Raw genomic sequence first — 12500 nt, forward strand, 5'->3', positions numbered from 1 at the left:
ACATTATACAGCACTGTGTCTACTTTTAAACTTTTTTTAAACAATCTGTTTACATTTTTTTCTGCTGGGACTTGTGGGGACATGCTGATGTCACCACCGTAAACAATCATGATCACAGATATTCATTTAAGGCCAAAACTAAGAACGGTTCCAATTTATACATATACATGTGATATACAGAAAAAAGTTTGTGGACACTTGAAAATTTAGTCACCATTTTCTGTTATAGTAATTTCCACTCTTCTAGGAAGATGTTCCACTAATATTTTGGAGTATGCTTTTGGAGATTTTCAAGGACATAGTTGAATCAGGTACTGATGTAGGTGAGGTGAAGAGGCCTGAGGTGCAGTCAGAGTGAAAAATTCATCATGTTCAATAGGGTTGAGATCTTCCACTCCAACCCATGTAAAGCATATCTTCACAGAGCTGGCTTTGTGCACAGAGGCATTGTCATGCTGGAACAGGTTTGGGTCGCAACTTTTGTGGTAACATTTTGGTGAAGAACCACAAATGGCAGGGAAAGTCATTTGTCCCAATACTTTTGCTCATTCTGGGGGTTTTTTTGAGTCATGATTAAGAAAACCGGCCACAGGTTGAATGAACTTTTTTTTCTCTCCATGTTTAATGTTTTAGATTAATTTTTTTATATTTATGTTTTTAGATCTTTATAAATGATGCTTATTCTGATCCTAAAATATGTAATTAGTATATATATTACATATTTTAGGATCAGAATAAGCATCATTTATAAAGATGCTTGAAATCGTAAAAATGACTCGAAATCGTATAGTCCATTTAACTACTACTGTGTTTCCCCACGGACCATTATTACTGACGTACCACCTGTTAAACTCTGCAAAAAAATGAAAAATGAAGGAACCAGAAAGTTTCCAAAGTTTAGGGTCATTTCAAACTAAAACATAAAGGAACCACCGCACAGTGCGTTTACCTTTTTTTTTTCTTTAAGTAATTTAAAATTGATTTTTATATTTTTAGTCAAGATTTAAATGTATATATTTGTATTGCCATTTTGGTGTTTTCACAGTTTTCACAGATATTCATGTGTGCATTTTCAGCAATACAAATTCAATTTATTTTCAAAAAAGGAAACAAATTACTTAAACATTTATACAAGAGACCCGGCTTATGTTATCTTGTATATTTAGTGTTGTTCTTTAATGAAGAAACAGAACTTCTGATCCGATTAATCGATGGAACAATCGTTCGTATACTCGATTACTAAAATAATCAATAGCTGCAACCCATATATATATATATTGTGTGTGTGTGTGTGTGTGTGTGTGTGTGCAGAACCAGAAGGACTGAGTGTGTTCTCCAGCAGAATCACTTTGTAGTTTAGATCAGTGCACACAGAGGATGGTTTATGTGGTGCTAACACTCTGTTTGTGTGTGTATGTGTTACAGATGACGAGGAGGCTCTCAACTCTATCATGAAGGACCTGGCAGCCCTGCGCTGCTGTTACCAGCTCAACAGCAGCGCCAGCCACAAACCCAAAAGCAGGACCTTGAGCTACAGACAGGTACCTGTGATGAACTCCTGCACAAACATTACCCACACTTTACTAGCAGCATCTGGCTCTAAAATACAGTATAGTGGAAGAACCATGACATCCTCTTACTAGAACATACCAAATACTGTTTTTACGTTTCATGTAGTTTGAAAGATACTTATCGAAACACTAATGCATGACCAATTTAGCCAGTTAGCAGACTCTTGGTGTGTATTTTAGAAAGGTATCTGCCTCGGATAATGCCAACTAAATCAACATGGATTTTTGAAAAACATCCGTTTGGGCTTTAGCGTGCTTATGATAAGAGCAAGTCGGTACTAAATGTGGAATGTAATGTTAAAGAAGCACATACATACAGCTTAACCCTCAGGTGTCCACAAACTTTTGTTCATATAGTGCATATAGTGGGTGTGTGTGTATATGTGTGTACTGTATTTTTGCAAGCCATTTATCTCGCAGCCTTTGGTTCGGGGACATTGCGCAGCATAAAATAGCAACGATGAAACAGTGCGTGAAACACACTCACACACACACGCGCACACACACGTTCGCCTCTATGTTTGCGTACCGCTGTAATATTCTAATTTGAGTTAAATATGTTCGTTTTTTATTTTATAGTATGTGTATATGCCTGGAACAGGTTTGTACAATGTCATTCTATTGCATCCGAACAATCTTATACAATTACGTGCCTCTATCTCTGTGGTAACAGTTTGGGGAAGAAGCACATACGGATTGAAATGGTGGTTGTCCCAATACTTTTTGACTCCGTCTCACATTGAGGAGAAGCTGAAAGTGGCCCGTTTAGGAAGAAAAAACCTTTTAGCTGCCTTAATTGGAAAAGTGTACTGTGTGTGTGTGTGTGTGTGTGTGTGTGTGTGTGTGTGTGTGTGTGCTCTGTGGGTAGGTGTGAAAAATATGAAAAGCATGAATAACAGAATAACTTCCTTCTATGGCATCCTTTCCTCATTCTTTTGCATGTCACATTACCTCAGAATCTACTTCCTCAGTTAAGAGGTAAATAATAAACATGGCAGAGAGAACAGAAAAAAAAAAAAAAACCCACATTCATCTAATCAGGAACATGTCATCCTGGTGAGCTAATGAACTGCTTGAGCAGCTCTTGATCAAGACCTGGCCGCGAAAACACCATTATTCAGCGTCGTGTGAGGAAAACTTCAATGGCACACCAATTACCGATCAGTTTGTAGGAAAGAAAGGAAACCCATTAGAGTAGCAGCTAAATAAAAAATACCCATTTGCAAAAAGAAATGATATTTTAGGCCCAAAAAACGTCCAGCAAACGTTGACTGACTTTTTTTCTCACCATGTTTATTGACGATTGTTTCATTCTTTCGCTCATTCTTTCCTGCCTTTTTGTTTTCTGTCGCTTTCAGGATTTGCGCGTCAAGCTGGAGCACGAGCGAGAGAAACGGTGAGTCAGATCCCGTTCGTTTCTTTCCACACATACTCACCAAGTGGGCACTGACTTTTCCGGACTACAGGAGAGAGGAAAAATATGAGGAGGAAAAAAAAAAAACGACGTTCTGCCAAAAAAAAAAAAAAAAGTTCCTAGATCGTGCGCTTTGACGTTCTGGGGGGTGCGGGGGGTTGTTTGTTTTTCGCTCTGTGTTTTCACCAAACCAGGCCAGTTTATGGGGCGAAGGTGCCAGTATTTGAGCCCAGTGACACATTAATTCTCCGAGGCCTGTAGTTGAGCCGCTCGCCCACACACACAGGCTGTCTCATTTTCTCCTGAAACGAGCAGCAAACACAGGAACTACACAAAAGTACAAAAATTTCCCTCAGGGATCATTTTTAAATAAAAGCCACATCACATCAAAGCGACATTTGGGCAGAAAAAAAAATCTCAGTTCTGGAAAAATTGGACGTCGGATCACACAAGTGCTTGAACAACGACGTTTCCCAGAGAGCTCAGCTCCCACTTCACTAATTAGAAGAAAACGTTTTTTTTTCCTCCGCCGACATCGATGTCCGTTTGTTGGAAAGACCATTGAAAATAAAAGTGACTAAGGCACAGATATAGAATGCTCTCAATGGATGGTGCTGTCCAGAACTATTGGCCCCCATAGTGCAGTGGTTTTTCACCAAACCCTGATACTGAAACCAGAACAGGACTGAATCTTAACCTGTGAAACCCTGCTGAAGTTCACTTCAACATTTAGATCCTGATGTATTTATAAGAATGCACTATGAGGACAAAAGTTTGTGGACACTTAAGCATAAAATTGGGTTTGTTTGCATGAGACTCATTCAGACACGAGGGTATTAGTGAAGTCGGGGTCACATTTAGATTTATGGCATTCAGCGGACGCCCTTATCCAGAGCGAAGTACAAAAGTGCTTTGAGGTTCTATAATAAATAAATCAACTGAATAAATCAACACCGGACCAAATTGTGTAAACATACTTGGTTCTGCGTAAACTCTGTTGAGAGGAATTGTAGCACGCTTTATATATGTATATATATATAGGCCACAAGGGGATTACGAAAGGCAGGTACTGATGTAGAGTGAGGAGACCTGGGGTGCAGTCAGCGTTCACATTCATCCCAAAGGTGTTCAGTAGGGATGAGATCAGAGCTTTATAGCAGGCCACTCAAGATCTTCCTCTCCAAAGCATATCTTCAAGGAGCTCACTTTGTGCTGGAAAGGGGTTTCCAAGTTCAAATGAATGCAAATTTTTATTATAGCGCATCTAAAGTCCTGTAGCCTCCAGACTTGTGGTAACAGTTTGGAAAAGAATCACATATAGCAGGAAAGGGAAGGTGTCCCAATACTTTTGGCAATATTCAACTGTAAGTGCTAGTTGAAGTGTTTGAGGAAGAGGTGATGTAAGTGAGGTGAGGGTGCAGTCTGCTTTCAGTTCTTTCTTAAAGGGTTGAGGTCAATGCTTTATAGTAGGAAGATGTACCACTCCAACCCGTGGAAAACATATTTTTTTATGGAGCTAGCTTACTGAATGCTGGAAAACATTTGGATCTCGTAGTTTAAGCAGAAAAAACAAACCTCATGTTACCACATCCAAAGATCCTGTGCAATTGTGTGCCTCTGAGTTTGTGGTAACAGTTTGAGGAACAACCAGATTTGTCTGTAAAAGTCCCTATACTTTTGTCCAGCCAAGTGCTTTGATAAATTGTTTTGCAATGGAGCTTGAAGACAAATTTTGATCTCACCCTAAAATTCTTCACTTGGATTTTAATTTCGGTGCAATTAGACTTTGCTTCCTCAAGTTTTTGAGATCGGAAACTTGGAATTTACCAGGATGATGATACAGTCAGATCCAGAATTATTAACACTCCAAAAATCCGTCTCATTGTTTAATCGGCAGTGAGGAAACGATTCACCAGATGACCTTAAAAGGACAAAAATATTGTACGGTAGCAATTCGGAAGGTCAGATTGCGCAACAGCGCGTTCGAAGAAGCGCCACACATGCGTTGGAGGAAAGAATAGCGTTTCTTTCCAGGAGCCGTTTTCTAATAAAAATAAAAATCAACCTTGTCTCTTTGTTCTATTACTATTAAAGGCATATATAGTGTAAAGGAAAGAATATAAAGAACAAAAAAAACTAAGACAAACTCTTCTTAGAAGCATTTTGCTATTTCTGGGTACTTCACTCTTTTCAGTCATGGTGCTGTAGCAGCTTTGCTTCATGTTCTGGAAAGTTCCAGTGTGTTAGACGTTGCCCTGGCAATCCACCACCCCCACCCCCCCACCCAATCCGAGCTTCATCACCCTACTGTGCCGGTGTCAGCTCGAGAAGCCGATTGTGCCTTAATTAAAGTCGCTCGAGGTTTGTCTTTCCTCCGTAAGCAGCTGAAGCGGTGGGACAGGAAGGAGGCGAGCGCCGCTCTCAGTGCCAACCTCTGCTTATCTAAGCGCATCGAGGAAGGAAAGCCATCTCGTTCCGTACATCCTCTCCTCTTTCTTCCCGAGCCATATTTTCCCCTGTGCTCTGTTTCCAACCACGACGTCTTCCTCTATCTTCTTCTAGACCCTAAAAAGACCCTTTGGATTCGTTTCAAACTCATTTTTAAGACGCGAGAGGAGCAGAGCAATGGATCGAATATTTGTAAAACGTAACCCGACGGCACACCAGTTTCCCAGAATTCCTCTTTCCTTGAACCCTGCCATTATGCTGGAGATTATGGTGCATTTGATGTAGCCGAGATGCGATCAGTAAACAGGGGCTGATTTGGCGGCCTGTTTTTTTTTTTTTCTTGAGGAACTTCCCATGCCGAAAGAATCAGGGGTTATTTAAAAGCAGCAGATAGCAGAAGGGGATTGTGGGATAAGCAGAGATGAACTTTAGAAGTGCACAGAAACAGGCTGCTGCCAGTGCTGTTGTTTTTTTTGTTTTTTTAAGAAAGAAAAACACTCTTTCCTGTCAGGAAGCCGTATCTGTTTTTGTGTTTCAAGCTCTGATGTTAGGAACGCTGGTGTTGAAACAGAGCTCCGTTCCAGACGCCAGTGCCAAATGCACAAACAATCGTTTTACCTCGACGTTCAGGCTGAAGCTTTTGATCCGAAGTAGCAAACAAGTGAGGCAGAATCCAGGGTAAGAATAGAGATGTTTGGTTGGAGGTCAAGGGCCTCGCTGGCAGGACTGGGATTTGAAATCACGCCATTTGGGTTACTAGCTCAGAACCTGAACTTGCTGAGCGAGCGCTTTTTTTTATCACATACGTACACTATTGGTGGACAAAAGTACGCCTAAACATAAGATTCTTATATGCATTTTGAACATCCCATTCCACATGCAGTCCCTGTTTGCTCTTATAATAAAAACTCCACTCTTCTGGGAAGATATTCCACTAGAATTTGTGGAGATTTGTGCCACAAGGTGTTTGTAAAGTCAGGCTGATGTAAGCAGTCCTGCGGTTTAGTCAGCGTTCCAATTTATCTCAAAGGTATTTAATAGGATGAGATCAGATCTTCATGATGCTGGGTTTGTGCACAGGGGGGGTGAAACAGGTTTGGGTCTTCTAGTTCATATATCTTTCCATCTATTTGTGTTTCTTCTCCAAACTGCACAAATTTGGAAGCACCTTTGGACAAATTTTCCCTTCGCTTGAACTAGGAGACCCAAACCTGTTGCAGCATGTGTCCACAAACCATCTAGTATATCTACTATAAATTAATACACTTCATTTTGAGGAACAGTACACCACGGTTTGATATTTGACCCTTTTTTTTTTATCTCCTGCAGGATCATTCCTTTTCAGAGACCTCTGAAGTTCAGGGAGCTTCTGCAGAAAGTCACAGAGGCCTTTGGTCAGCACTTGGACCTTTACTGCACTGACAGAGAGGTAAAAAAAAAAAACATCTCAGGGAATCTAAAAAGACACGGAACAACTTTTCATTCTTGCTCACCTAAACCGTCACCTAATCTGCAACACCGAAGCAGCTAAACCTACGGAAAAGTTAGCTAGGAATTCGAACGTGCTAACGCAAACACATTTACTCTCTTTAACATTGAATTTCGCTAACAGCTACGCACGTCTCTAATATGCCTCTGACATGTTAGAGAGACAATTTTCTAACAGGGTGTAATGGTTTTAAACGAGAAATGTTCTATGAATAATACATAAGCGCTGACTAATTTGGCTCTAACTAGGTTTAGAAATGGATAGATTAGCATGTTATTGAGCTAGTGTTTATGCTGACTCATTTAAGCTAAACATTGATGCTAAATAACCCACGCATGAGGCGTGTTCATTTTAACTTTGTTTCAGCACCGTTGGGAAAATAAAGCCATTTTATTGTCGATAATTTGTGGGAAAACTGTTTAAGCTAGTTTTATGTTTGTTTGGTTTTTTCATGCTAGCTTGTGGGTTATCATAATGAACTAGCAACCTCATGAAGCAAGCTGAATGATTGAATAAATATTGATGAATGCATTAGAGGATGTGTGAACATATTGAACGATTTGAATGTGTGTGTGTTCACAGACACTAGTAGCTGTAAAGTGTCAGGAGGATTTGGATCGAGCCGTGTCGAGTTTGAGCTCCAGTTCAGGAACAAAGGGTGTGCTGAGAGTCGTGCTGAAAACTCCCACTAATAACCATGTGAGTGGGGAGACACGTACAGACAATACATTTGATGAATAGTCTTTATTTGTCAGTGAAATTCTTTTCTTTGCATATCCCATGATATGGCGCCCCTGGCGCACAGAGGGTTAAGGGCCTTGCTCAAGGGCCCGAAAGTGGCAGCTTGCCGATACCGGGGCTTGAACCTCTGGCCTTCTGATCAGTAACCCAAAGCCTTATTAATGAGCTCCACTCCCCGAGCTAGATAGAACCTAGGATGGAGTCAGGATTTAAATAAGTAGGGTTGTGTTTGCACCAGTTGACCAGTGTGTATGTCTTTTTTCCCTCTCTCTCTCTCTGTCTCTCTCGATTTCTCTTATTTCTCTCTGTCTGTCTGTGTCCCTCTGTTTTTGTCTGTCTCTCTCATTTTCTCTCTCTGTATCTCTCTGTGTTTGCCTGTCCTTTTTCCTTCTCTTTCTTTCTCTCTCTCTCCATGTTTCTGTTTATCTGTCTGGTTCTCTCTCTCTCTAGTTTCTGCAGGTGAACAGCAGAGATAAGCACAGTGAGATGAGGTCGTCTCGGTCTCTGGGAGACCTGAAGGGTTCTTTGCTCAAAGGATCTGAACGAGTTCGCAAACATTCCACAGGTAACACACACACACACACACACACACACACTCACACACACACACACACACACAGGTTTATTCACCATCACTCAACAGGTTTATCACTCCCAGAGCTCTGGAGAAGGAGAGATTGAGTTCTGATTTGTCTTTCACTCTGTTCTGAAGTTATCAGCGCCTGTGTGCAGCTTTGACGCAACACGAACGCAAACAAAGGCGGATCCGTGACGGCAGATCCAGTCGTATTTGACTAATCCGTAATGTACAGGACACTGTCAGGACCTACTACAACTCCAGCGTAAATCTGGCGCGTGTGTGTGTGTGTGTGTGTGTGTGTGTGTGTGTGTGTGTGTGTGTGTGTGTGTGTTTTCTGGTGCACTGGAATAACAACTTCACTCATGAAATGAAGTATTGCAGACGACAGATTTGAACATTTGGCATTTGATTCAGACATGAAGACTTTTAAAATAAATGTATGACAATATGCAGATCCCGTTACCTACACATGTGCTGTATTTTCATCAGTGGATTTGAGTTTTTATTTAGGGTGGTGCTGATATTCTTCTCATACCCTTTGTAAGCATTGTCTCTCTTATATGGTCTTAGATTGGAAAGAAATCAAATCACGCAAGACCTAAAATAATCCAGTTCAGTTCAGTTTATTTATGCCTGTAGTGAAAGTACATTTACAGCAGACTCACACAGATTTAACAATTCACAGTTGGCATGTGTAAATAATTATTAATAATTTAATGCCGATAAATGTATTTTAAAATAACCAGTCTAACTGACTAGCAGTTACCAATAAGAATCTCGGAACCGTCAGCCAGATGGTAACAATTCGATAGTGTAAGATAAAGGATGTCTCTTATCATTAGCCTTACTCTCTACGGTCTGCGGCAGTACTACAGATAAATCACAAATATTGTGATTAATGTTGAATCAGAAAAAAATAAACATGAGTAAAATTATATTAAGATTTTTTTTATTAAAAAATATTATAATTATTACATTTAAGTTTTATTCAAATTAAGGCTGATGTTTATGTAAATGTATATTAGTCCATCCAATAGTAAAATTAAGTAAAATTAAATTTGATTTAAATCTGATGTTTATGTAAATGTATAATAGTCCACCTGATAGTAAAATTAAGTTAAATTCTATTCAAATTAAAGCTGATGATCATTTAAATGTATAATAATCCACCTGATAGTAAAAGGAAAATGCATGGAACTGCAAATCTATCAAAATAAAAGACTATGCACAACTTAATATTGATTTTTAACTGCAAGATATTTTGTTCTGATGCATAAATCTTTTTGATGGATTTAAAAATAGATGAAAATATAAAGACAATGATGCATTAACAATATAGTTTTAATTGTATTAACTTAATATAACTGGTGTAATATCTTTGGTTTTTATTAACATCAGTGGCAATGTTTCTGCTCAACACTTTTTTGTTTGTATATACTTTTATGCTCTGTAACTTTACCCCTGAGAGTTTACCTTCTATGGTTATCATTTTCCCCAGTGACCTACTCTGAGCCTCGGAAGCATTACGTATACACAAAACCGGTCTCGGTTCAAATTTACACCAACGTGAAACGCCAAAAAACACAGTGAGAGAAACTCCCTGGGGCAGCCACAGAGCAGCGCCACTGCAAACAACAGCATTCAGTACACACATTTCCATACTGAACGTGTTTAACCCAATTATGTACTTCGCCCTGGAATGTGAACGGACGAGTCGGCGGTGGATTATTAGTGTCCATGTGTGTGTGTTTAAAGAGCGACAGGAAATACCACAGCGTAGTGAGAGCAATAAGAATAGGGTTACAAGCAGGCGATGGACAGACAGGGCTGAGCTGAGAGAGAGAACAAGAGAGGGAGGGAGGGAGGGAGAGAGGGATAGAGATTAAATCAATCCTTTAAACACTCCTTCAGCAAACGTTCAATTGCTTTTACACCTCAGCAATTTATAAAAAAAAATAATAATAATTCTTTTTTTTTCTCTCCTTTTGTCTATCCTGAAGAAATGACTGAGAGAAAATAAGGACCCTTCAGTGTGTGATTTTTTTTGGTTTGAGTAGCCTTTTCTTTTCGCCCTACTTCTTTTAAAGGAACGAGTCGTGTCTGAATTCATTTCTACTTCCTTATATACGTTTTTTTCTTATAAGTTTATCCCTAATGAGTGATCCATTGGCGACTGTGGTGAGGAAAAACTCCTTGAGATTGCATAAGGAAGAAATCCTGAGAGGAACCAGACTCAAAATGGAACCCATCCTCATTCTCAAACCCAAATGTCTATTCATACAGATTTATTTATTTATTTATTTATTTATTTATTTTGCACAAGAATAAAATATATACAATTAAAAAAAAAAAAGACAAAAAAATGAAATTGAGGAAAAAAACTCAATTGAAATAACAAATATGCAAGTGCAAATGACTGATAATAAATTACAATATGTACCAAAAACCCAGTAATGAAGATCTCCAAAAACAATATACAGTAATCCCCCGCTTTACCTCGGTTCGGATCTGGCGCCCCGTTTTTTTGCGGAATTACTTTTGCAACATAACTGATTAATTTGTCTGATTTTCCAGGTCTCTCGTGGAGAGCACCATAGACCAAAAAAAACTGTTTTTATGGAGTTTTATGTTGAAATAATGACATTTTATAATAAAAATATAAGTATTAATTATAAAATGAAGCCAAATGTTAATACAGTACAGTACTGTATACATAAAATAGCATTTTTTGGGATGGCGTCCGTTTATCGCGGTTTTTCGTTTATAAACGGGGGATTACTGTAAAATACATAAAATGCATAAAAAAACAAAAAAACAAACAATTGCAAAGCAGCACAAAAAAATTCTTTCTACATCTTTCATAGCATGTTTAAGTGGAACATTTGATCAAATATTGACCTTTACATGTAAGAATTTTTGGAAGTTGAAAATCTGAAAACCTGTGAATTTGCTTTGAAATCCATTCTGAAATGCTCTGGAATGTTGATGTTAATATCATAAATTCACCTACATTTTCTGAAATAAAGAAGCAGATGAAGTATCTGCAATAGATCAGGTTGCATTTCCAACAAAACGCTTCTGAGGGATAAAGTTTGTTGAAGAGTAGTAGGTAAAGCACTCACCCAAACTATATTACAGTATGAAAGCTCCATTGTTGAGGTGCAGCGTACAGTGATGGCCGCTTAGGTGCAGAACTGTTCATGCAAATTGCAGTCCTGGTCCTTTGTCGTAGACTGTTGCTACTAATTCGTTAGTCTAATCCGTTGCACGACAGCATTGTCCAACAGTTCACAGGTTTGTTTTATTGTAGGTTAGGGTAATATAATGCTTTACTATAGTATAATACTTTTTCAGTATTGGATACTGCACTTTTAAAATTATATATAGGAAAATGACATACGGTGACTTTAATCTAACGGCTTATAACACACCTATTTAAACCTTTACTTTTTTTTTAACAGAATTTTCCACCTCACTTAGTATCTGTGCTTTGTGTTCAGGCTCTCTGCACACAGGGAGGAGTTCCCCGCCGCCGGGCAGCGTTCCCGAGGAGCAGCAGCAGATTGCACGCCAGGGCTCCTACACCAGCATCCACAGCGAGGGAGAGTTTATCCCCGAGACGCCAGATCCCAACGTAAGCACCTCCGCCAACACCTCACATCTGCCTCTGTTCAAACAACCTACTGGGTCAAATGTATTGGGACACCCGCCTCTTCCAGCCAAAGTCTGGAATTCAATTTGAGCGGTTTCCAGGTCTGGATTAGTATAAGGGATAAAAAAAAGAACACTAAGTATTGAAAACTGTTATAGTGTGTCTATATATAAGACCTAACAGGGCATGAGGTAACGCTTAGCTGAATTGTGACATCGCATGTGCCTCACGTTGCAGGTCATGGACCCTTTTGGAAGTGCCGATGGTTCCTTATCTAGCAGCTGCCAGTCCCTGGACCAAGCTCTGGACAGGTAAGAGGAATCCTCCTGTGTGTTTCACAATGTGTGTGTGTACTGAATATCAGCTCCATGCAGAAGGCAATGAATCAGGATGCCGCAAAAGCTGGACAGGAAGTCGGCGACGTCACCGTGGCAACGCCAGCCTTATCTAGACGCCTGAGTTCCGGAGCTATCGCGTGATGGATGTGTTGCGAGTAAAACGGACTCTGTGAGAGGGAGAAAGTGTAGCAGGAAGCGGTTCAAACGCGATTCATTTGCAATCAAAGCACAACGGCAAATAGCAGAGTGCAGACTGATGAAAAGAGA

At 39.6% G+C, this 12500-nt stretch overlaps 1 protein-coding gene across 4 annotated transcripts in view; it reads left to right on the forward strand.

Annotated features, from left to right (window-relative positions):
* Positions 1-12500, forward strand: part of map3k22 (mitogen-activated protein kinase kinase kinase 22) — a 52445-nt gene that overhangs the window by 20156 nt on the left and 19789 nt on the right. For all 4 annotated transcript variants that reach the window (XM_083530170.1, XM_083530172.1, XM_083530171.1 and 1 more), the window contains exons 4-10: positions 1426-1541; positions 2930-2967; positions 6763-6862; positions 7505-7621; positions 8114-8228; positions 11744-11877; positions 12133-12206. In XM_083530170.1, the coding sequence (XP_083386296.1) occupies positions 1426-1541; positions 2930-2967; positions 6763-6862; positions 7505-7621; positions 8114-8228; positions 11744-11877; positions 12133-12206 (694 nt within the window). The remainder of the gene's footprint in view (positions 1-1425; positions 1542-2929; positions 2968-6762; positions 6863-7504; positions 7622-8113; positions 8229-11743; positions 11878-12132; positions 12207-12500) is intronic.

This window comes from Silurus aristotelis (assembly GCF_946808225.1).
Source record: "Silurus aristotelis genome assembly, chromosome: 25".
Classification (NCBI taxonomy): domain Eukaryota; kingdom Metazoa; phylum Chordata; class Actinopteri; order Siluriformes; family Siluridae; genus Silurus; species Silurus aristotelis.